The sequence below is a fragment of the Mchenga conophoros genome, linkage group LG1, assembly GCF_057382185.1.
Source record: "Mchenga conophoros isolate Kocher_MC1m ecotype Shallow Benthic linkage group LG1, M_conophoros_male_GT1.1, whole genome shotgun sequence".
NCBI lineage: Eukaryota > Metazoa > Chordata > Actinopteri > Cichliformes > Cichlidae > Mchenga > Mchenga conophoros.
This window is the reverse complement of record NC_140526.1, coordinates 16960905-16987644: the sequence shown is the minus strand read 5'-3', so window position 1 is coordinate 16987644 and position 26740 is coordinate 16960905. Positions and strand designations below refer to the sequence as shown.

Sequence of the window (26740 nt, the reverse complement as noted above, 5' to 3'; positions counted from 1 at the left end):
ACAAAAGGCTAGAGAGAAAGGCAGCACCTAAAAACACTAGAACAAGCATTCAGCACCTGGTCAATACAAATTGTGTCTGCTGCACTAGACAGCATCCACAATGCAGATTGTGCAAAATGCTCTTGGGTGTGGTCTATGCTGGTAGCAGCAGGCTGTACAAGGTAGGAAAGAATGGCTTAACATGCATTTGAGGGGCGGGATGTTCACAGTGCAAGACCTCAAGTCCAAGCAGGACATGCAACAAATAATACAGCTGATCCTAGCTAAACAAAAGCTAATAAGGTTAACAGATCATTGCAGAAATAGAACAGAAGAGACAGAAAGATGTGATAGACGCAGATCTCTCATAAGAGAGCAACAATGAGATGAGTGAATATGAAAGGATATGACACCACAGAAATTCATGGAGGTAATAAAGAACTATGGTGATTGTGGAAAATGAAGGCCAAAAGATGTGCACTTGGAAGGAGTATTACTCGCAGCAATGAAACTACAGCCAAGAATGTGGTTCCAGCAGATTCCCAGGGCAACATTTAAACTTTCTATGTACAAAAGTGTACTTAAAAGGTGCAGCAATGTCAGCGTGCCAAAACCTAAAACTGGAATAAGAACTCCCTTAAGCTTTTATAAGCGACATTTGAGTTGAAATGTGTGTGTATGTATTCACACTGATTTTTTTGGCATAGAGTGCTTATCCAACTCAGCTTTTAATAATTTGCTTGCAGCTATTAAGCCTTTTTAACTGTAAGCATGTTATGCCCTTGAATACAAAACCAGAGTGTGTACGTAATATTGAGAAAGCATGCACCGAGGTTGGAGGTGGTGTTGTGGACCTCTGTCTGCATTGCATCTTCTCATCAAAGAACTGTTAAAAAAAGCATCTGGTGCAACTCCACGTGAGGAGGCTTGTCTGCATCCTCTACAAACAACAGCGGGATAACAGTGATACTGACTGCAGTGCTAGAGGACTTCCAAATCGGAGGAAAAAAGGGAACTCACATTCATGCGCACATGATTTTGAGTTTGCTTATTTGAAATTGAATAAGCCTTGTTCTAGTTATGCTGGCATATAGGCCCACAGTGCATCTCTTGTGTCTTTGAAGTGAAGCACTTAGGGCTACAAGTAAAGCCTGCTGGACAAGATGCCAGTCTCTCACAGGGGCTTACTAACAATCCATCATTTTTAATGATGAGAGGAAAGCCATGAGGTTTTTAAGTCTTTAGCATGACTCATTCATGGATCAAAGCTCAAAACCTCATAGCAATACTTTCTTTCTTGGAGTTGTGAAAGCTTTGCACTGTGGCTACTAGGTTTGGGATATTAATTTATTCAGAGCATTTGAGCAGACCATTTTTATGAATCATTGCATTGAATAAATTTGGACAAACTAAACAATGGGACTCATTTCAACACAGGTCTGTTATCATAGTGACCCTTGAGGGGCTGTAGATGCCTGCAATAATAATTCAGGGTCTGATATCTGTAAAGACTGTATTGACTAAAAAAAAACCAAACCAAAACAAACAAACAAAAGAGATCTAAAAAGAGAAAAACCACCCATCAACTCACCCTGATAGGTCAGTTTGAATCCTGGCCGGTTCTCTGAGTGGTCACTGTAGAAGTGGATGATCGTCAGGTGGGTAGTGCTCAGTAAAGGGGGTGGGAGCTGTGAGCCAGTAAACTGACCAATAAGGGATGAGCTGTGCTGTGGACCAGCCCTGACTTCTAGGAAGTCATGGTTGTCTTCTGAAGAGAAGTTTTGGAACTGAATATGAGCTCCTGTAATGCAAATTATAAAGACACATGCTATAAACGACTATATAAAAGACCTGATAGTACATTATTTCAATACTAAGAAGAGCTTTACTTTACTTGCATAATGTGCACACAGCATACACACATGGTGCACGTTTACTAATCGAGTGCAGTACGTTTACATGGTTTGAAATATTTTTTGTCTATTTTCACTGCAATATTTTTTGACTATTTTATTGTGTTTTTTGTACATAATAACTTGCATCAAAAATACAACTGTACATTTATTGCCCAGGTTTTCTTTTTTTTATTTACATAATCTATTACACTTTTTGCAAATGTATATCATACACACAAAATAATAAATACTACGTCCCCCTAAAATGTCCAGTTCCTGTATTTACCAGCACATAGCAAACAAATATATAGATATAAATCTGCTGCATATTCTGTGCTACAAACAACTTAGCCAGCAGATGTACTGAAAGTGACACCTATTTTTTAGGAATGCTCTTACATCCATACTACTTACCATATCCAGTTGGCAGGGTGATTTGCCAGGTGCAGTCCAGGTTGCCGGGGTAGTTGCCAGGGAAACCTGGACTAAGGATGACACCACTCATTTCAGTCAGCACCCCACCACAACGAGCTGAAACCACAGGGAAAACAAACACACTGTTAACACTGAACAACGTAGTTTAAAGATCACTGCTTCGACAGTGAAGTTCAAGTGATGTGTTGTTCACAAAATTCTGTAAATTCATCAGCCGCAGTGGTGAATAATACATATCTTTTTAAGTAAGAGCCTTGTTATGGCATCCTTTTCTATAGACATTTTTGGACATAAAAGGGTTGATGCAAATATCTCTTACAGAAATAGGTAAAGCAGGTCTGGAAAGCTGGTCCTGACATGTCAAGTCGAGTTTAACTGGAACTGGCTTCTGAGATCTTTTACCAAGGACTGAATTATTTAAGTCTCCATGCAAACATCAAGGTTACACAACACTATTGCATAAAGGGTACAAATAACACACACACACATACACACACACACATAAGTAAACATATCCAGTGTGCCTGAGTACTTATGTCACTTTGATACACCAGTAGGACATATTTTCTTCCAAACTGAATCGCTCACTCGTAACACAATTTAGCCAGTGGTGCAGTGTATTTGCATTTGAGCGCGTTACCTATGCATAGAGGGGGTGGGTAGTTCCATCGACGCACTGTCCCGGGCATGCAGGAAATGTGAGAGTGACCCTGAAAGTAATCACACAGTGGTTAAACTTGTTAAAAAATATGTAAGTGTAAGGAATGCTGATATATCTTCACCAGGTAACTGTATTCTTTTTCCTTTTTTTGTAAAAAGAAAAAAAAAGTTTTTTTTAAAGGAAGTGGAAGCAAAGGCATAACAATCGCATTTTTCAAAACCGGAAAATTCATATTTAATAAGCATCTAATGTTTTAATACTCCTAAATAAATACATGAGAACCCATGACCTACTATATGACACCAGGGTAAAAATATTTTTGAACATTTGTCTAATGGTCAGTTTGTGTGAGTGTGTTCATTACCTGCAGAGTGTAACCAGGTTCACAACTGAATGCCACCACCTCATTGACCATATATCTGTCTCCAGTTTTAATTCCATTAGCTGGGATCATTGGTTCTGGACAAGTGGTAAGTCCAACCGCTGTAACAATCAATGAAATGAACAAAACTGTTATTTCGTCTTCTCGCTCTCTGGGTCCATTCATGTGTTTTGGACTTGAGCACACAGAAATAAAATGTAAAAGTGATGTTGTCATCAGTTCTAAAAGTTTTACGCAGACATGGAAAATCAAATGTTTGTCCTTATAGTCGTTCATCTTATGGCCAACTAAAATCGTTTTATTTTCCCTGTGCTCTCTGCTAAGCTTCAACTGCAGTATCTCCAGGAAGCCTTTCCTGTCTTCCTCATTCACCTGTATGTGACCTTTATCTTGACATGAACAAACTGATTATAAAACAACATCACAACAAACATACAAGTTTACCCAAGTTTATAAGTTGTTTGTTTACCCCAAAATAGTGTGTCTGAGCAGGTTGGCTTTTTATAATTATAGAGATTAATTTGATGGATATATAATTCACAAGATTAAGTCACAAAAGCTCTAATGTCTTTTTGTCATACACAAAAGCTCATTTTAGAATTGACAGCTAGTACAATGATAAAGCCTGAACTTTTTCGATGTCGACAGCAGCTTCTGAGACGTGCTTAAAAATATGTGAAGGTAACACAATGACTTTTGGTTATGTATTCCCAACACAATAAAGGTTAAACACATCCTTAATAAGTTTGACAGCAGCAGGCCCTTATCAAATAGCATCGGTAGGAGTGTATCTGTGTGTGTGTGTGCGTGTGTGTGCATGTGTGTCAGTGCAGACATTTGAGGAAACTTCCGCAGGAGCCTGCCCCAGAGCGGTTACCATGGCAACAAAGGGGTGGGAGAGGGATAGAGAGCAAAAGAAGAGGAGACAGAGGGGTGAATGTTTGTATGTGTGCGTGTGTGTGTGTGTGTGTGTGTGTGTGTGTGTGTGTGGACTTCTTGGTTCATTATCTACCTTCCTACCAGCAAAACGTTGCAAGCCCACTGAGCTTACACACACATACACACACATACATGCACACGCATCCAGGTGGCCGAGATTCACTGAGTGTGTGCGCATGGGCGACTTGTACATGAAAAAGTGCTTGAAGGACTGAAGGGTACTTCTTTTTTTTTTTTTTTAGATGGACCAAAAGTGAAAAAGCTGCGGGAGACTCTACACACACGCATACACACACACACAGTGTATTATTATGCAGAGAATCAGCGGGCTGTCATGACAACTGATCAATGAAAGTATTCCATTTGGCTGACCATCTTTCTCTGTGTGCGAGCGCACTGTTTTTCCCCGGGAATGAGGGAGCAGTAATGCCCTGTGAAATGCTGACAGCACCACAAACCACTCCACTAGGGCCACTAGACTACGACTAGACAGTGTCAGCATTTAAGTCTAACTGACTGGATTTACAATACTTTTGTTCCAGTTTATGTGAGGACAGGCAAGGGAAAAAGATCCCTCTTTCTGCCCTTCAGATGAAACACCCTCTAGTCTGCCTAAAATTATGAAAATATAATTACAAAATTCACGTCTTCAGGAGATGTTTTCTGCCCACTTATACACGCTCCCACACTGACATTTTTTTACTCATGAATGTTTGATATCTTTCTTCCTATAGAAAACCCAGAGTAAATACATGGAAAATATGCAAAAGATAGCTTCCATAACAGTGTTTGTGAAGGTTGTGAGGTGTCGATTGAGGTGCTATGACTGTCATCATGTTGTACACACACAGAGGTGATCATATTTGGACAAAAGGGGAGAGTGCTAAGATGTCAGCAACTTTACCCATCCAGATACATCCATTTAAAGTATTTAAAGTAACCTGCTAATTAGCAATATGTAACAAACGAATCAAATACTCATGGTTTGTTGTTGGAACTCCAGATAAAAGTTTCTGTTACTGAGATTCCCTCTTGGGAAATCAGAAGACGGTGCAGTGAAAGATGGGCGAATAAGAGATATTGTTGCAGAAATAGTTCTATCATTTGAGTTTTGATTGTGAATTTGAAGATCATAAAGTTGAAATCATCAGTAAGAGTTTAGTCTTTTAATGTCTTGCAAGTTTTTAAAAAAAATAGTGTTTAAAAGAAGGATCAAATCGAAGTATCAACCGTGGTCAAATAATAATTTTGATGCATCTATTCTGATCACCTTTTGAACAGGTAAGTTGACTCATCTCCGGAAAACTTTGTTTAATAAAAAAGTTAAAAGCCTACTTTGTGTTGGGGTCTCCTGTACAGAACCTCTCTGGAAGGCAAACGTCTGCTACATAATGAAGAGCTGACAATCATTTTAAGATAAGTAAAACTCTAGTGTGAAACCTGCAAGATATTTTTTAAGGTGCTCTGGGAAGGAACTGGGTTCCATGAAAAGAACAAAAAGATTTCTTTCCAGTAAACAAAATTAAATATCATGTACTGTGTTGGTATTTGGCATATATTTGAAAACATTACTTGAGAAGACAGAAATGCTACAAGGACACATGGTCATAAGAATATGGACAACAGTGAAGATTTGTGTCCTTCACTTTTTTCCCTTAGCCTTTCATTCTAACCTTACCTATCATTTATCGTCTGACTCCTCCCTTTTCCTTCTCTACCCTCCCCTGAGCCACGCCTCAACAATCTCTGTGTATCCATTATTAACAGCCAAGTTGAAAAGATGCAGAGATTAAGGTCCATACCCGAAGCCTTGGAAACTGCTAAGCAAAGACTCACAGCCTTGGCCAGCTGATTGAAGATGTACAACAGCGAGATAGAAGGCAGGAGAATGAACCAGTTGTTCTCCACAGAATGAGCCAAGGTGTACTCTCAGTGGCAGGGGAACAATATGAGAACAGCATCACCAAGGCTGGAGACGGAGCAATACTTCTCCCTGATGGGAGAAGGACACGACCCGTAACAACAATGCTCAGTGGCTAGTGGATCTAAGAGCAGACCACAGCAACCTCCCTGAACAGAGTCCAGTAACCATCACAGTGGGAGACATCCAAGAAAGGGTCTCCAGTATGAAGAATTGGACAGCACCAGGCCCTGACATGGTTCACACCTACTGGCTGAAGAAGCTGACTGCACTCCATGAGTGTCTGGCAGCACAGATGAACCAGCTGCTAGTTGACGAGAGACACCCGGAATGGCTAACCGAAGGCCAGACAGACCTGATCTTCAAGGACCCCCAAAGGGACCGCTCCCATCCAACTACCGACCAATAACCTGCCTTAGTACCACATGGACGCTCCTGTCAGGCATCATAGCGGCCGAGCTACCAGAAGGCAACATTGCAGACATAGAGGACAGTTACAAGCACCTGGGGATCCCACAGGCAAATTGGAACCATGAAGAGGCTGCTAGGAAAGCTGCAACCACCAAGTAGCTGCAGAGGGTCAGGCAAGTCCTGAGGAGTCAGCTGAACGGTAAGAACAAGATCCGGGCTATCAACACCTACGCCCTGCTGGTGATCAGGTACCCTGCTGGGGTAATAAGCTGGCCAAAGAAGGCGATAGAAGCCAGTGACATCAAGACCAGGAAGCTCCTGATCATGCATGGAGGGGTTCACCCCGAGTCCAGCACCCTGAAGCTATATGCTAAGCGGAACGAAGGAGGCCGGGGACTGGTGAGTGTCAGCACCACAGTCCAGAATGAGACAGCCAACGTCCATGAATACATCAGGAGGATGGCTCCAACCGACTCCGTGCTCAGTGAATTCCTCAGGCAGCAGAAACTCAAGAAAGAGGAGGAAGAGGAGGAACCATCATGGAAGGACAGGCCCCTGCACGGTATGTACCACCAGCAGATAGATGAAGTGGCTGACATCCAGAAATTCTACCAGTGGCTGGACAAAGCTGGACTGAAAGACAGCACAGAGGCACTAATCATGGCAGCACACAACTCTGAGCACAAGATCCATAGAGGCTGCGGTCTACCACACTAGGCAAGATGTGTGTGTGTGTACACACAGAAGCAATATAGCACCCCTAAAAGTGACCAATCTTGCTAGTTTGTGTGCATCAACATGCCATCACAAGGAATTCAGAGCGTAGCAAAACACAGACAACGGAGGCTCAAATATGTGCACTCGCTACACACACAGAGAAATGCACGTATTCACACAAACACTGAAACCCCCATGCATATTTACCAAAGGGGACATGTTCATTGATCTAGAAGTGATTCTAAGTTAAAACAACTACAAAGGACTAAAAAGCACAACCATGCTCTGACGGGTGTGTAAAAGCATGATGTTAATATCTGTGTCTATACCTTTGTCCATCTACATATTTGTGTGTGTATGTGCACGCAAGTGAGTGTGTGTCTAAGTCTACTTGATTCTGTTAAGTCCCTCCAGGTGAGCATTCTGCGTGTGTGCTCCAGTGTGGGTCTCAGTATGTGTGCATGCTCTCAGGCAGTACCAGTTCAGGTCACTGACTCTTGCTATTTAATGTTAAAGTTCTGGCTGTATTGTTGTCTGTGTGCATTTGTAGATTCTTGAAAGAAGAGACCCAAAATCGATTCAATTCTTGGTTCTTGTGCATCAACGAGTATGTTCTTTCCAGCCAATGAATCTAGCATTGCATCGTGCTATCCTAGTATGAATCTTAACAGTGTTCCCTTACTTTTGTATTCTAGGTGAAAGCCTGCTGCCACCACACTGATGTCACTTTGAAAGTGAAGAAGGAGCTGATTGGATGTTGAGTTGAGGAGAGCAGGAGCTGTTGTCCCTGAAAAAACACAAAAAATAAAGATATCATAGACCAGGTGAATGATTAGAAAAAGCATTAAAGTTTGAGGAATATAATATTAGATATACAGGAAGGAACCCCTTTCTACGTAATGGTGCCTCTTTTTCAGCAAGACTTAGACTATAAGTCTTATTTAAATCCCAGGACCAGCTGGGAAATTATGTGCAGAGAAGGTGAACAACCCCTCACCCTCCATGGATAGCTAGCATTTTAGTGTCCTTATGTGAAGCGGCCTTATATGCCCAGTGAAGCTGCTCAGTGGTCAACACCAGATCACTGTGGTTATAGTGGGTAGCTCCCCGGTGTGCCTTCCTTAGAAGGGCGCAGTCAGTTGTGTGTGGGTGGGTGTGTGCGTTGCCCTATGGGCAACATGTTTTATGTGTGATAGCTGTGTGACAGGTATGTGCTTGGGGCAGGTCACAGGGGAAACTCTGCAGGGAAATCATAAAAGGTTAGATCATTCTTTATCCCTGCCTGTCTTCTTTCTATCCCTTTTTTATTTTCCTTTTCCTCCACCTTCAGTCTCATGGTGACACTCTTCTTACTGACTGCTTAGAATTGGAAGAATTCTGTGTCTTAAAAAGATTTATTCTTTATTTAAGATATATATCATATTTTTGGTATTACAACTCATCCATCACAGCTCTCCGGTGTATGCCATATGTGTGTGTATCTATAGTTTAAGAGCTGCCATATCTAATTCATCATAGATCTTGTGTGTTTGTGTGTGTGTGTATCCATAGTTTAGAAGCTGTCATCTCTCATCCATCATAGGACATTGTTTGCATGTGTGTCTGTGCATAACTTAATGCATTTAGGTGCATGTGTGAGCATGCTGTCTTACCAGAAAATGACCCTAATTTGGGAGCTGTCATGTCTCCTCCATCGTAGATCTCCAGAGAGTCCCAGTTGTGCTCAGTAGCAAATGTCATTACTTGGATCTAAATAGCCAACAATGATAATAAATGAACACAACAGCCAACAGCTTCCTCCAAAATTAGTGTATATCCAGTAGACTATGCATTTATATTTAAGTGTATATATATCTGTACCTGAATCCCAGCCCCTTCACTGACATGAATCCTCCACAGACAATTGAGACTGTTTGGGTAGGGTTCAGGATAGCCAGGAGACAGTATTGTCCCGCGACGTTCAGTCAAATTACCACTGCAGGGAACTAGAATGAAGACATAAAATCCACAATTCTTGGCAAAACATTATAACTAAATGCCAACAGATGGGGCAGGATATTGGAATATGGCTCTTCGTTCCTAAAAAAACACAATATGGTCTTCAAATTATAACAACAGCGAGCCAGACAGGAAAAATAGGAAAACAAACACCTTTTATGGCATAAACTGAGGTGAAAGTTGAGGCTTTTTACAAAAAACACAGCTCTCAACAGGAACCCTAGAGTTCACATGGATGCATTTAGTTTTAGAATTAAACTTCAATCATTACTCTCATTAACTAGTACAAGATGCTTCACAGAAAGGACTAATTACTCAAGGCCTTTTTTCATCTGCGTTTTCATCAGTGCTCTCTGGGGATTTTAAATGTCATCAGCGAAGTATCCCAGAATGCACTGCATGCCAACGAGTATGACATTGATGGTGAAGAGCTTAGGCTTAATGCTGCTGTTTGTTTCAGAGGACAGCTGTTAAGTTGTTTTATTAATTTTTTCTGGGTTTTTTTTTCAGGTAGTCCTTCAGTCTTTTGCTTATCCAGATTTTGCATTAATACTTAATAATACTCAAGTCTACACAGACCTGTTCAGGGATCTAAGGTCCTGCTTGCTGGGTGACATCAAGCAGTCATACTGATGACTCTCACCCTGGCTCTCAAAATGACAGTTGGCAATGTTTACAGTCATGCCAGGGAAAACAGATATATCTCCCTTTGGTTATCTATTGTTATCTCCTTTGTTGTGTTTCAAATGTGATCTCATTCTTACTGGAAGATAAAACTGGATCATTGATTTGAAAGAGATATTGTTTTGCTGTCAGTCTGTCTGATGGTTAAAGTCAAACTACGTGTGGCCTTTGGGGTCCTTTGCACAGTTATCCAAAATTATAAACAACTGGGGACTTTATTGATGCTTAAGACAATTTTTAGTCTTACCTATACAAGTTGGTGTTGTTGTGTTCCACTGCGCAAGGGCACCTGGTACCGCCTGGCACCGAATCGCATTGGATCCCTTTAATAGATATCCTGGATTGCACTCAAACCGAACCACAGAGCCCACTGAGAACTCTGAACTAATCCGCCTGCCATACCGAGGCTCAGGTACTGAACTGCACTGGCTGTCACTGGTCCGAGGGACAGCTACAATAATGAGAGGAATTACATGATTCAAGATGAGGAAAGACGGGATATAAACATATGAGCAGGGAGACTTTGAAGTTAATCTTGAATTGAACATATGTTATTGTGTTTAAGTGAACACATGTCAAACACAGAGAGAATTACCTTGGTAGACAAAGTGAAAGCCTCTAGCTGATTGGCCACTTTTAGCATTGAACCGGAGCATGATTTGATTGGAAGTTGCCAATGGCAGCGTCTCTCCTGAGAAAAAAACAAAACAAAACACATACATCACAATGATTTCAAAATGAATTTTAATCCAAAAACGTTTTTGTAGAAGCTTTAAAAGTAGAAGACAACAGCAACAACATACAGCTCCTTTTTAAACCTACATGTGCTACAAAGATACAGACTCTCAGTTCCACAAACATTCACTGTGCATTTAAGTATATGTTAAGTGCCTATATATTTAAGAGTACCAGCTTCCATTCATAACTCAGCAATAAGCAGGGTTTTTCATTCTTTTCCGCTTTTTGGTAAAATATGTGCCTCACAAGAATTAAAATGCAAAACAAAGACGCACACACACGTGCACACACCATCTCAGCAGGCATACACAAACAGAGATTTATATGCACACACATACGCAGGCAAATGAAGTAACAGTGATAAATGGGTAAAACATGGCCTGGTGTGGCTGACATTTAGAACCATCATTAGCAGCACGGGGATCAGGATGTGTGTGCGTATGTGTAAGTCTGGTATGTGTGTATGTGAGTTAATATGTTTGTGAGTCAGGGAAATCAGTCAGTTAGGTGGAACAATGTGCTACAAAGCTGTTTGCCCCCTTTTTTCTTGTGTATGCGTGTGTGTGCACATGTGAATGCGTGCGTGAGTAACGGGTAATGATGCGGATAACATTATTTTGTAAAGCGTGGTATGTTTCATTCGTTTTCAGCCAAAAAAAAAAAAAAAAAAAAACCTCAACGCAAAAAACCCAAATGAACTTCAAGGTATGAGTCATTCATTCTATATATACCATTACCAATTAAATTAGACGGGTTGTATTTATCAGAAAAAAGGCAGCTACATCCAGTCAACACACATAAGTCTCACTGATCTATGAGCACAAAAAAGCAAAAATGTAAGCTCGTTTGTCTTTTTATCAAACTTTAAACCACTCCACTATTATAAGGAACTTTACTTGTAGTTGTAGTTACATTGTTTACTAAACACAGTCATTTTCTTCCCTTATAATTCTACAAACAAAAGGAGGTAGCAAAAGTGGGGGAGAAAAAGAATAAACACAAGAAAGAAAATATTCTGAAAGTTATGATTTTGACATAAAGGAACTAAATGTCACTTCTAAGGGGATTCCCCTGCAGCGTGCCTCCAGGCCATAACACACGAAATTCACACAAAAGTTAAACTCTGAGGCGATGCCTTCGCACTTTACCAGCAACGATGTTAATCATTTTTTTTATTTTTATTTATTTAACAAATTATTATTAATATCCTTTCATCTAGATCAAATTAGTCATATCTTTCTATTTCCATCCATCTGTATTACTGTGTAAAGACTCAAAACATTGGCAAGCTGGGGTGACTCAAAGTTGGAAGATAAGAAAACCCATGGAGAATTCTGTTAAGGAGTATCAGTGCTACTGTATGTTGTATGGCCCCAGTGAGACGCTTTCCACTGCTGATTTCCTCTTGTAAAGATAACCCGTAATGGATTTTCACCAAATACATCACTGTCAAATCAATTGTGATAACGACCACTGGTGCTGTGTTCTACAGCCCCCCAGAGCTGCTTTCTTACAGAAGATTTCATTATTTTTCTCTTTCGAAAACAGCTCAACAGTGCAAAAAAAAGGAAAAAAAGGAAAATTGTAGGTGGGGCAGCTTTTCAAAAGTATAATATCATGCATATATAAGTGAAAAAACAATAAAATAACAGTTTCTTTGATGACAATATAATATTAAAAAAAATATAAAAACTGCATTCCTCAGGCTGCGTCTGGCTGTTTCTGGCACTAGAGTTGATCAACAGACTCACCTGAATGTGAACCAGCCAGGGAGCTGAGCAATCGGGCGTTGTCATTGGGTCCATCAAACAGTTCCACTGAGTCATTCATTGCTGTTTGGAAGACAGCAAACTGACCAAACACCACTGGACAAAAAAAAACAAAAAAAAAACAGACAAATAAAAACAAATTGGGACAAATGATTATTTCAAAATTTGAACAAGTCTTCTGTGCTTTGATTACAAGACTGACTGTAAGCAGTTTTGTAATTATGCACTTACCGAACTGAGGCGACACTGTGATGTAATAGGAGCAAGTCTGTTTTGTCGTGTAGTTTAAAGGATAGTTTGGAGACAAAACGACCCCTTCAGATCCACCGTACTGTCCTCCGCATGGCGCTGTGCACAGAAGGTGATTATTAGAAGCTTTTCATTTAATAGATTTTAGAATGTTATTTAGATATTTTACAACTACAGCACAATAGCCACATGTTTTATAAAGTAGTAAATAAACACATTATTTGAAAATATGCATACCAAAGTACACAAAACCAGGGTATTCTAAATTAAATGAACTCACACTGATGCACACAAATTTTGATTGTTGCAAATTGTGGAGATACTACTGCACAATTAAAAGTGTGCACGTAGCTGCAGTTCTTGGACATATAAAAACCGTATTATTAAAGAACAGTAGATACCGAAAGGACGTAGAATACCAACCCAATACTAATTATTCATCCAACCTGTTGTTTAGCCCAAACAGGTCACCAATCAATCACAAGGTCAACACAGAGAAACAGACAACGACATACAGCTAGAGTCACCCGCTAAACTAACATGCAAAGAGCAGGAGGAAGTCCACGGAGGCACATGAGAACTTACAAACTCGGCACAGAATCTGACTGAGAGGTTTAAACCGGGAGCCTTTTTGCTGTAAGGTGACAGTGCTAAGTACTACACCAACATGCTGTCCCCAATATTAATTAATTTGATGTTAAAAAGACACAGATGCAACTTAGTATGCAGGACTTGGCATTGGTATGTAATATGATACGGTGGTGGTCATATTCATAGCGATGATTCAGGTCTGAAATCCTGTCTCACAGAACATTTGATCAGTGCAGCAGTAACCCCTTGCTCACTTGCATTAATGAAGTTGAGCCCTTCAGGCTCACAGCAGTCTGCTAACATTTGGTATTAACTATATATCCAAACAAATGTGTTTGCGATGCTCTCCATAATATTTCTGCATAAGCTCCACCTGCTACTTTGTAAAATGATTTTAGTAGGAGTCTTAATCAAGGTTGATTAAGACTCCTAGAACCTCTACAACGACGTTAGATCAAACATGTAAATGTATGAGTAATGCAGAACTACATAATATTTATCAATTCAAGTGTGATAAATGTTTTTTAATCTTATTGTCTTGAGTAGGGATGGGTACCGGTGTCCGGTGCCGTTCTGACATAAACGGTAGTAACCAGACCGAAAAGCAGCGCACATTTCGGTGCTTTATTTCGGTGCTTTTTTTTCCTGAGCTGTGATACACTTTAGATTCTAGCCAATCATTTTACGTTTCCGAGGATAGTAGGCGGGGCCAGGTACGTACGTTCTGTTAAAGCAGAGCTACAGATTAAAAATGCCCAAGGCGAAGCGGTTAAAAGTCTGGCTGTACTTCATAGCAAAATATGCAAACTCAGCAGCCTGCAACAAGTGCTTTAAGCTGATACTGTGATACTGTCAAAGGAGGTAACACCTCAAATCCGATGAAACACCTGGCGACGCATAGCGTTTTTTTTAAAAGCCCAGAAATGCGCCGTATTTGATAGCTTGCTGCGAGACCTCACACCGGGCACATCTACTGCGGGTGGGTTGCCTGTTATGCAACATCCCCCAAAAACACGAAGAGGAGAGTCCTGGCCCCTAGCCCTGCCAGTGTAGCAGAAATGATGACGGATGATGATGGCAGCAGCAGCCGTTCTTCTCTGCGTGAGTAGGCTAACCACGTTATTACATTAATGCATGTAAGGTGAACTAGCAAACATCATCATAGCTACATGCTGCTGTCTTCTTGTTTGATGGCAGATACTCCCTTCACCCTGGCTAAAAAGGCTAAAATGACCAAAGAAAAAGTGGAAAACAGTTAAACATGAGAGGTTTAGGACAAAGTTTGTGTTTTTTCCATTGTTTAAGCACTGCTTCCAGCCAAGAGTGATACCATATATGCCCCATAGCTGCAGAAAAGGCTAACATTGTTATATTTTTACAAAAAACAGCTGAACATGAGAGGTTTTTGGACCAATTTTGTGTTCTCCATTCTTTAAGCACCGGTTTGAGCACCGTTTGAGCACCGGCACCGTTTCAAAAGTACCGATTTGGCACCGGTATCGGATAAAACCTAAACGATACCCATCCCTAGTCTTGAGAGTAATCACTGTTCCAAAATGTATATAAAAGGCAGTCCTAGGCACTATGAAATAAATTACTCCCTGAGTACATTCAGATTCTGCTAGGTAAGACTTACAGTGGAGCTATGCCATTACTTGGCTCACAGAATCATATTTTAGGATGGTTCATTAGTTAACAGCACATTTAAATACTGTTAACTGGAAACTGTCCATTCATTATAGGATGTTTGCTTGTTTGTGTTGGTTCCATAACAGACTGGAAATCTGCTTAATGGATAAAATTCTCACACGGTGTCATGACCTTATATAATATAAATAAATATAGACAAAGATAAACATAGCCATCATTTAGAGTACAGAACAGTGAGTTTTTGTTCAGTGACATGTTGTTGTACTCATCTATTGCACATTGTACGCATATTTTTTATGCGTACAATGTGCACAAAGTTTAAATGTTGCGAGCCATTTAAAGGTTTAGAAGGTTTATACTCGCAACCAAGTGCAGGAATGTCTATATTTTGGTGCTCTTTTATTTTTTTATTTCTTATCAAGTGTACTTTTCTTTCAATCTCCAGAGTGGCAGGAAAAAATCCCGTGGATAAGGTGAAAAGGAAACACTCACCTCGCCCTCATTACTATCACTGAGCAAAGCCCTCAACACCCAGTGGAACTGTGGAACTGCTCAGTGGTCAACAGATCAAAGTCTGTTTGTTCTGGACAGTCTCCAGGAGTGACACTGTGCGAGTGTGATCAGTAACATATCGAAAAAGCACACGTTGACTATCAGTAGCAATTATCTGAAAAAACTAAATATCAAAATAAAAAAAAATGTACCCTAACTTGCAGAAACAAATGCCCTTACATATCCTTAACATCAAGGGTCAGCGTAGCCTCATTGTTCCACTTCAATCTGTTTTTAAGATACAAAGAAAAATAAGATAAAAAACTTGAATGCGTTAGTGTAACTTTAACGCTCTAGGTTACTGATTAGAAGGTCAGGGTTTAAAGCCCCAACACTTCCAAACTCCTACACTGAGCCTGTGAGAAAAGCCCTTAGGCCTATCTGCTCCAGGGGCAACATATCATAGCTGACCCTGGACTTTAATCTGAGGCTCTTAACAAGCTGGGATATGCAGGGGAAAAAATATCACTATACTGTAATACACGTGAAAATAAAAGCATCCTCTTCTGCTCCACTGCTACTCTACAACTAAGGTAACAACATTTCAAGGAACATTTGGCATTAGTGGCCAAACAGTTTCATCCGCTTTGCTGCTTCAGTTATTTAGGGACATAATGTTGCAATAAAGCGTACAGATTTTAGCCATGTCTCTTTTTCATTTTTTTCCCTGTTCCTGGGAGCACTGCCCATTACAAAAGAAGCTGGCAAGCATATCATTACTCTAATCTCTTGCGTTTTTTTTCTCTTTTCTTCTTCTTCTTTTTTTTAATCCAACTGACTGCAATTGGCTCCAAAGTTGTTTAGTTTAGCAGAAAACTTGTGTTGTCCCCAAATATCACTTGGGCCGTTGTGGCTCCAAGGCTTTGTTATATAATGTAAACGTCTTCTGATATCTATCTGGGCATGTGCATTTGTGTATGAGAGTGTGTATGTATGATATTCACTTAGGACAGAGCGGAATATATAGGAAATCTCATTTTTCATCTCATCATTAAATGTGGGAAATTGGTAAAATATACATATATTTTTTAAAAAGTGATGTCTCCACTTAACGGAGTAAAAAACAATCAACGACACTGTGGATTCTTTGGGAAAAAAAGCCTCACGCATTTACCCATAAACAACACATCCCATGGCACTATGAAGCATTAAGTGTGATGCAGCAGCAACACTTGGTGGCTATATATCACATTAAAAACAATTCAGGAGAGGGCTATAGCAAAGAGCCACATGTTCTTTCATAAGTGAGACCAAAGTTCTGGTGCACCCTCTTCAAAGTAGTTAGTTCCTCTTGACAACAACACAGCGGGATAAAAACTTTAGTGGCTGAATTTATGTGGTGCTGTGCAAGAGCACAGTGTGGGATCTCCTGTATTAGTGTAGTGCAGTTTCAAAAATAGCCTATTAATCCATACCACCAATGCATGACCCACAAGAAACACACCTAACAGTAGCTTGTTCCATCTTTTTGCACCCCCAAGGGAGCTGCAAACCTTTTGCGAGAACAGCATGTGGGTGTGCAGACATTTATATTGCAGGTTAGGTCAACAGAGGTCATTGACATTTGTGTAAGTGTCTCTGAATGTGTGCGTGCATGTGTGTGCACAAAAAAAACAGCAGCAACTAGCAAATCTGTCAGTGTCACCTTCCCCGGCACACGCACACACTCACCATGTAAGTCTTATCCCTTCCCTTCTCACCTTGTCCGGCCTCTGCTCTTCTCGTCTTGCTATGGTGTGTATCACTTTGGCTTAGTCCCAATGTGCACCCACAATATCAGCTGTGATCCCTAGTGGACTATAATTAGCGTCACCTCCGTGCTTGTTGAAAGTGTGAGAGCATGGGAGTGCAAAGGTTATAAGGACAGCCTGAGAACTGGGCCAGCACTCTGTGAATTAATATACTGCCTGGGTTAGAGGTTAGAGGTCCATCTGTGAAACTAAGAAGTGACACTATATGTGGTTTCATAAAACTGTCTGATAGTAATTTAAAACACAGTATCATGTTAGCCTAAACGTTGTTAGTTGGTAGCCCCTCTAATGTTATTTTTCTTTCCCCTTTTGGATGATTTTGAACATCCACTTCAACAGCCCCTTGAGGATAATTCCCTCAAGCAAAGATTTCAGCATTTCAGTCTTGCGAAAACTGTGGGCTCAAAAATTCCACCAGAGAGCCCTGAAGCACTTTCCGATTTCTCAGTAGTACAGCCTTGAGCCCTCAAGGACTTATCTGCAACATATGTCATAGTCTTTGAGTCCATGTGTGGACATTAAGACTCACTCGGTAAAACTGATTTACATCCTAAGAATATAAATACAACAAAACTTGGTTTCTACTTCTTTGCTAGACAGTTGCTGTACTCCCACCTACTCATCCTCCACCTCCTCCCCACTCATATCCCTCTCTACTTTCTTCCTGTTTCCTAAAGCATCATAGTAATCATGCTCTTTCTTTCTTCTATTGATTGATACTTTCTGGATTGATTTTTGTTGTGCTGTAGCATTCAAACCCTCAGGTCTAGAGGTCTTGTCTTGATCTACCCACAATCTCCCAGTGGTGCTGCTCTAGGCTCAGGTGTCAGCCTTATCAAAAGCCTTCACACACACACATGCGCTTTGATCATTCACACCCTCTGTCTCTCTCTCTCTCTCACACACACACACAAATAAATGCAAAAGATGCTATGCAAGTCACTCTCTTTCTCTCACACATCTACGAGCTTTGATCATCAACACACACACACACACACACACACACACACACACAACACTCTTGTAGTACTTTCTGCGTCTCATTTTCCCTTTTCTCTCATACAAATATAAAGACACACAAACACACACATACAGGCACAGCAGGGCTCATGGTGGCAGCAGGAGTACAGGAAAGAGTTTTGAAATGTCCTAAACTTTTAAAGTTGGGTTGCAGTTCATCCAGTAAGTGTTTTTTGGAACCATAAACACAGCCGCTGCTGTCACTTCAACATTTCAAGAAAAGGATTCATTTGTCAACAGCGTAATAACCACAGTTCTTGAGCACAACATATACACAACAGAATCCATTATTTATACTATGAAGCACAATGAGAATGAAATCCATGAAAACTTCAGGAAAAAAAATGGTTATGCCATTTGCTTTGCATGTCTTGCACATTTCAAATGTCTTTATCTAATGACATTTTTTCTCATAGAAAGTAGCAGTAAAATGAAAGTAGTAAAGTATATGTAAGTCTATAACCCTTTTTATAGAAACGGAATGATTAATACAATATAAGACTTTCTCTGTATTCCCTGTACTACCTCGGATCCGGATTTATCATTTTCACCTTGAAGTTGCAGACATAAAAAACATACTAAGATCCAAAAAGCCAACATGAAAAGTCCTTTTAGACTTATACCTGCTACTCGCAATATGTTCTCTGGATCAAGTCAACAAGCATGTGCCCTGAACACCAGGAGCACTGGCAGCAAATGCGAGCGTGAATTAACATGGGCAGAATCCACCGAGAAAGCGTGAAATTACCGGTGCTCACTTGGCAAATTCGGTATAATGCACCATGCTACAGCACTCATTCCACCAGTATAACAATTTTAGTCTTTTCATACTTGTCAAGAGATATGCTGCTTTCATTCACCTTTTCATTCCAGTCAGTTCTTGTCTACAATATATTAGGTAATATTTAGTTCTTTAAGTATTGACACTGACCATAAACTCAATATTTCCTCCAGATGTTTTAAATTAAAAGCTCGCCAGGAACAGGAAGCATTATGCCCTATTAGCTCTCTGTAAGGCTTTTAATTGTCCTTCTTCCTTCTTCTGCAGACACAACACATTAACTGTGTTTACAGATAGCACTCGGAAAAAGTTCAGAAGGAATTTTGGATCCTTCTTTCTCCCAGAACTGCTTCATAAGAGCCATATTTATAACCTGCTGGGTGCGAATGGCTCTAAGAGGTTATGATGCATTTCTATTCGATTTAGATCTGGGTCACTTCAATACCAAATATCCTTTGATTAAAATAATTCAGTAAAAGACTTAGTTCTTAGATTTTCTAAGCTTTAACTGAGCTTCCACTGGTTGACAGTCACCCTCACACTATCCCGTAACTTATTTTGATAAAAGCATTTCGCCACAGTGATTCTTTTACAAGTTTACATAATGGCATGCAGTGCTGCTTTTACACTGTAGAGAGTTTTGCACTTTGTTTTTTCTAAATAATTCAACCTTGGCTTATAGTCAAGAAAAGTTGTCACTGAAAAGTTCTGATATTTGGTAATACATTTTTGGAGCACAAAAATATAACTCATCTGCTGATGAGTAATGTAACTTCCAGCTTTTCTACCTTGAATCTAAATACCTTTTATTGATTTCATTTGAATGACTATTTCTTGCCTGAATGTCAACATTGAATAATGTACTTAGTATGGACTTTGTTTGTCTCCTCTATGATCAGTGCTTCTTATGCATAATTCTGCAGGGATCGCTTACTTTTTCTACCACTCTATATGCACGCGTGGTACGATTTTTTTGGGGTATGTGTGTACCCATGTGTTCGTTCATGCTGTGTGCGTTTGTAAGGAAACTGCCTCTAGGCGGCACTCTATTATAGCTATGTCACTCTCTCACTTTACCTCTGTGTCTCTTCTCTCACATAAACACACATACACACATGTGATCTTACACACAACCCTATCAACAGTCACGGAGAATTCCTTCTTTCTCGCACCAGCTCTTAGTTACCATGGAAACCAATAAAAGAGCGGTTTGAGATGGGAGGTGTTTGTATGTGTGTCTAAGAGTGTGTGCGTGCGTGCATGTGTGAGAGAGAGAGAAGGCAAGAAGAGGCAAGAGAGCTAGAGAGAAATTGTGAGAGAAACATACAGAGCAAATCAGACACAGACAGAGGAGGTAGGAGGAAAGTAAAATAAGAAAGACAGAGGATGAAAAAATCTTGAAGAGAGATACAGGGGAGAGTGAGAAGTAGTTACAGAGAAAAAAGCAAAGGAAAGGAGTAGAAGGGAGATGAGTGAGGGGGATGAAAGGGAGAAAAAAGGAGACGGAGGGAGTGTAAGTGGAGATGTATTATTTAAAGAGGTCTCACCCTGTCTAATGAGTTTGGTCTAAAAGCCCCAGGAGCTGCCCAAAGATAGAGAGACAGACAGAGAGACAGAGCAACTTCCCTAACTATGCGGTGAGAAAATTCAATGTGCAATCAGAGCTGAGGGAGCAAAGGCGAAAGACTGCAGAGTGGGATTTAGTCAAATCGTTCTGCTTTGACTATATGAATTGTTTATAATGTAGGTAATGACAATCTCAGGAGATCTAACCATTTATTGGGATCACTGAAAGGGCAGGAACTAAACTGACTTGCCTTTAGGAAACTCTCATCCAGAGAGCAGGCCTGATATTACTGAAATAGTGTTAACAATAGGGCTGCCACAAACGATTATTTTGATAGTCGACTAGTCACCGATTATTTTTGCGATTAGTCGACTAATCAGATCATGCATCCATTGGACGTAAAACGTACAGCTTATTGCACCAGCATGCATCTGCTCTTATATAACTGTCATTAGCTTACAGCTTTAAGTGTTTAAGGTATGTGCTAACTAAAAATAAAGACAAGATGATAGTTTATTGAATTTAAATGAAATTTGCAGATTGTTTCGGTGAAGTTTAATAAACTCGGCCATCTGCTCCTTGCTATCTAAAATATAACAGGACACTGGAGTATATTCTCGAGCATCTCACACTTCTGATAATCAGTTGTCTGCTTGACGTTTATTCAGCTGTGTAAAAACTATAACTTTAATTTCAGCCAAACTGATTTACTCAGGAACAAATAAAATACTGAAAAAAGCCAAACAATAACATTTTTAAGTTATCTAAGTGACTTATATATCATGTTTAACCTGAGTAGCGAAAGACGGCGGTGGGTTTGAAAACGATTTGCCGGGAGTCCGGTGTTCTCACCGGTTCTAGTGTGCCTTCATCCCCAGCTAGCTATCGAGCTGGTGGGTAACAGGTGTCTCCGAAAACGTCGGAGCGCTTTTGAAAATATGCGGTGTCTTGATAAACTGAGCAGATATTTGAGGTTTACACAGCTACATTCTCACCTGAAAATATGTTAAACGTTTATTTTGTGACCCAGAAAGAATAATAAGAGTAATATTAAAACTAAATAGCTTCGGGGTTTAACGGCAGCTGGCATCCTTGTACATGCAGTGCTGCCATCTTCTGTTTCAGTCCATTATTACACTGTTAAATCCTACTACTTATTCCTGCGTCTGTTGGGATCTTACAAAGCTTCAAACGACGCATCGACTATTAAATTAGTTGTCGACGATTTTGATAGTCGACGTAATCGTGACTAGTCTACTAATCGTGGCAGCCCTAGTTAACAATAATAAAGTTAAAAGGTAAAAGTAAAAGAAAACATATACACATGTATATGTGTATATATGTAAATACATGTGTATATGTATATGTGTATATACACATGTGTATATGTTGCACACTTTGTGTGTGTGCTTGTGTGTGTGTGTGTGTGTATAAGTAACTTAGTTACCAGATAGACTATTTTATTTTTTATTTTATTGATTAAATTATGGTCTTACTGTATAGTAAAACATTAACCTGTGTAACAATACCTGGGCAAAAGGTTGGGGTTGGTCTGCTAAATCTGCTAAGTGGCATTATTACCTTGAAATAAAGTCGATGAAGGAGAGGATGAAATAAAATGACTTGATAACCTCTTATTCTTGCTCTTTTTTTGTTTTTTTTTGCTTTTCTCAAATACCTACTATGAGTGCAATTATCCCATTCTTATTCTCTCACACCCCTGAATGCCTGTGACTGTCTCCCAGACATTATTAAACAGAGCTTTCACAGGAGACTTTTCAAAGTAGGAATATGTGCTTTATGTCTATGTGCCCATAACCATTTTTAATTCTTATCTCCTTGCTCTGTGGCTTATCTGAATTTTTTACCCACATGGCATTAGTCAGATATGCCTCTCTCACATACACAAACCCATATACACCATGAATGGCACTCTGGCAGGTGTCGTTTCATTGCTTCTCTGAGCTGTCAATCACACAGACAGCTCAGTCCCCAATCCCTGACTGCTTTGATAACGCACACACACACACACACACACACACACACACACACACACACACACACACACACACACACACACACACACACACACACGTAAAGACAACAACTACACTTAAATCCAGATCTGGGAATGGGAAGTGGGGGATTGGGGTTTTTTGAATGTGGTTGGTCCTGTAAATAAATAATGAAGCAATATAATCAGCTGCCAGTGTCCCTTGTCCCAAGGACAGACTTTCATTCCACCGTCTTTAACAAGGTTTCAGACTGCAAGCCTTATTCTGTTCTGTTCACAAACTAGTTCCCTTCCCCCTAAGCTCAGAAGATCTTCAGAGTACAATAAGTCCTAAAATCACAAGCTGCAATCCAATCCAAGACAGTGGTGTTAAAGTCCAGTCCTCCACAGAACAAAAGTTTCTCTGGAGAGGCAGTTAAAATATGTTAGCTAGTTGGCACTGAATAAAAAGCATGATTCAAACATTACAAAACAATGGAGTGAGTTGCCAAATATATATGGTGGAGTTGTCCAAATAAAGTCTATGATTTTGAAAGACTGGACCTATCATTCTTCAGGAAGGAAGCTCGATGGCTAAAGCGAGATATACAACCTACAGTGTTGCTACTAGATAGTGTATAACAATGACCAAGATTCATATGAAATTTAGATAATACAGAGAAAATCTTCATAAAGTTCATGTTATTTAAATAAACAGGGGAAAAATAGAGAGAGAGAGTGGAAAAGCAAGGTCCCAATTTGGAATCAAACAGAGAACACAGTGTGCAGTTTCACCTCTGAGTTACCAGATTTCTAATAAATATTCACTGTAACAATAATATTATGGTACAGCAATACGCACAAGGTTGTATTTCCTGATGCGTCACTCCTACCTTTACATGATGGCAGTGCCTTGTTCCACACTGGCTTTCCATCTGGACCCATGACACAGGTGATGGTATCTTCACCTGCTATTGTGTAGCCATGGTGACAGCTGTAGGAGACCTGAGATCCCAATTTATAGTCGTACCCTGTCCGACTGGCATTCATAACATTACCGGGATCAAAACAGGCTTCCCTTGGTTTTTCTGTTGAGAGGGAAAGTGTCTGTATGAGTAGAGTAGCCTAATAGTTTTTATTACAAAATAAAAATTGTATTTACTTTCTTAGATTTTTTTTGCAAACTTATAACAGTACAACAACCTGCGGTACAGAAAAGGCAGTGTAACAATGAGAATTATGATACTGTTAGGAAATACATTAATCAATTTTCTATTAGAATGTAAATAAAGTTTCAGAGCTGTACATTTCTACAATATGCATAAATCTTTATAGTCCAGCATTTCGAATTACAATATGTCCTCCCATATAAAAGGGCAAATAACCCCCAACAAAACAAAACAAAAAGAGCAAACAAGAAGAAGAATGAGATGGCGATAAAGTAGTAAAAGACAAATAGTGGTCAAACAGTGTCTTGGATCTTTATGACTTGGAGCTGGACCAGCTTGTTTGCGTTTCTGTGATCAGCCAATAAGAATGAGATATTATGCCTGAGAAAGGAAATGGGCAGGATGACAGAGAAGGGTGGAGGGCAAGATAGAAGTGAAACAGAGAGATCATTAAGGCTGGATTTTAATTAGAAAGATGGCAGATGAAAGGTAGTGAATAATGACAAAAGTACAAAAGCCTACTGGTGGTGGTCAGAGGGCCCGGTGGCGCCAGTGTCCGGCAGCCTCGCCTCTGTCAGTGCGCCCCAGGGTGGCTGTGGCTACAATGTAGCTTGCCATCACCAGTGTGTGAATGTGTGCGTGAATGGGTGGATGACTGGATATGTGAAGCGCTTTGGGGTCCTTAGGGACTAGTAAAGCGCTATATAAATACAGGCCATTTACCATTTACCATTTACCAAGTGTAAGGTAGTGTGATGAGACCAACAACAGAATAGGTGATGGTCTTTTTAAAAACTAGACATAAATAGGATAAAGGAATCAAGAAGAAAAGGGGATTTATAAAATTTGCCAGAGCAGATCTAGTCTCTACTCAGCTGAACAACTAAGTACTGTATTGACTATAAGCGTTAAATCACCCCTAGTCAAGCCAAACCAGGATAAGTCACAATCACTTGAAGTAAACAACTCATCGGCTGGCAAGGAGCACCGTGTTCGGCTGATAAACAAAAACAAAAAATAAAACAAACCACAAAAACTTCTCCTGTATGAAGGGATTAATAAGAATAGGCAGATTAAATTTGATCCAGTCTGCACACTAAACAATCCTGCATCGACTTTTTAATCATTACACCCAATGCAAGCACATTATCGTTTTTACATTCACCGTTTTGCATTTCAATGTGCAGAAACAGTCATAAAATACCTTTTATTTGCTAGAAACCTACATTGATTTGCCTTGTTCTTTTCAACCTCATTAGGCCTATACTGAGATGCTATTTTGAAAGTGAATGTTATTGATACGAGTTGTATTTACTATTTCTACTATTACACTCAAAACTATGCTCCTGCTGCTTGCACACTACTGTTACTAACACTATCCTGTATACCACTAATATGTATCACTTTTACTAAAATCAGTACTTCTACCATCACCACAACATTTCTTTTATTGCTGATAATTACGTAATAATTCAGTAATGGGATAGTTTCAAACAGTTGTAATCACTAAAGAATTAATCATAAGCTGTTTAAATCTATTTAATGTTGCCAAATGTAAAGTACACCTGAACATGTCAAGCCAAAAGTTTTTTGGTTTAATTACCTCTATATTCGATGGCGAATCCAGACATGCCCAGCGAGGCATCCGATCTGAATGCAAGGAAGAGACTGTTATCACTGCTCTCTATCCGCTCTGGGGCCTGGTTGCCTTGGAGACTTGCTAGTAGAGGCCCATTAGAGTCTTCACCCTCATAGATGTGCAGGAAGTCGTAACTTGGCTCCATGTTAAAACTGGGTATAAAAAAAAAAAAAAAAAAAAAATCTTAGACCTAAAAAATACTTATTGGTAAGTTTGTTGGTAATTTTCAAAGTGTCCAAACAATTAACACAGAACTGTACGTTCAGTTAGGTATGTGTGCCATTTAATTGCTGACAGTTTGAGCTATCTCCATTGTAATCGTCAACTCATCTCCTTGCTTTCTTTTTGAGATGTTTGATGTTTTATGGATATTTGTCACTCTGTTAAAACGAAGACAGAAATATTTGACCGAAAACGTAAATAACTTAAGACATTCAGAAAAATAGGAAACTGTTGCAACAGCAGTCTTATCATTAGGTTAGTCATCCTGTTGTCACACTTTGAAAGAGGACAACATGTACTGTAACATTTATGGTCGAAGCACGCGTATGTAGAGTTGGATGTCTCGAGACCGGTCTCGAAACCACTTTTAGGTGATCTTGGTCTTGTCTTGGTGCGTCTGTCCTCTCAGTAAGCGAGTGAGACAGTAGACAGCGGTGAGGAGGGCTGTGCGAGTGCATCGCAAAAACACATAAATATGCCTGTGACCCGTAAACGATGCAACATCTGGCTGCAGTTTAAAGACTTTTTTTGTCTCAGTCTCAGTCTTGGTCTTGTCTCGACTTTGTCTTGACTCGGTCTGCTTTGGTCTTGGTCTTGTCTTGGTCTCGATACCCTCTAGTCTTGGTATTGTCTTGGTCTTGGTTTAGGCGGTCTTGACTACAAGTCTACGTGTGTGTGTGTGTGTGTATAGTAGCTCGTTCTCTCACAGATGGATAGACTGTGAATCAGTTGGTTGGAAGTGTGTGTCTGTGTAAGAGTTTGTGTGTCCAGTCATAGCAAGGAAACATGAAGAGAAAGAGATGGAGAGAGACTGTTTGACATTAAGGGCAGCGATACTGCAAAAGTAGCAGAAAAGTACTGTTCTGTTTGACTTTTCAGCACTATAATGAGCTATAGAAAGATCTTTAGATTTTTAAGTCTCACAAAACATATATAAACTTTTGTTTTGTGAGACTTAAAAATTTGACTTGGTGAGGAAAAAGAAAAGAAAATCACGGATAAACTATTTGACATACAGTGGCTTGCA

At 39.9% G+C, this 26740-nt stretch overlaps 1 protein-coding gene across 2 annotated transcripts in view; it reads right to left on the bottom strand.

Annotated features, from left to right (window-relative positions):
- LOC146583171 (CUB and sushi domain-containing protein 1-like) overlaps positions 1-26740 on the bottom strand; it is a 456826-nt gene that overhangs the window by 62162 nt on the left and 367924 nt on the right. For both annotated transcript variants that reach the window (XM_085268026.1, XM_085268032.1), the window contains exons 31-43: positions 25456-25643; positions 23577-23771; positions 12761-12877; positions 12512-12625; positions 10618-10713; positions 10270-10473; positions 9201-9325; positions 8993-9089; positions 8023-8127; positions 3335-3453; positions 2950-3019; positions 2289-2405; positions 1571-1780 (exon numbers count right to left, since the gene is read on the bottom strand). In XM_085268026.1, the coding sequence (XP_085124152.1) occupies positions 1571-1780; positions 2289-2405; positions 2950-3019; positions 3335-3453; positions 8023-8127; positions 8993-9089; positions 9201-9325; positions 10270-10473; positions 10618-10713; positions 12512-12625; positions 12761-12877; positions 23577-23771; positions 25456-25643 (1757 nt within the window). The remainder of the gene's footprint in view (positions 1-1570; positions 1781-2288; positions 2406-2949; positions 3020-3334; positions 3454-8022; positions 8128-8992; positions 9090-9200; positions 9326-10269; positions 10474-10617; positions 10714-12511; positions 12626-12760; positions 12878-23576; positions 23772-25455; positions 25644-26740) is intronic.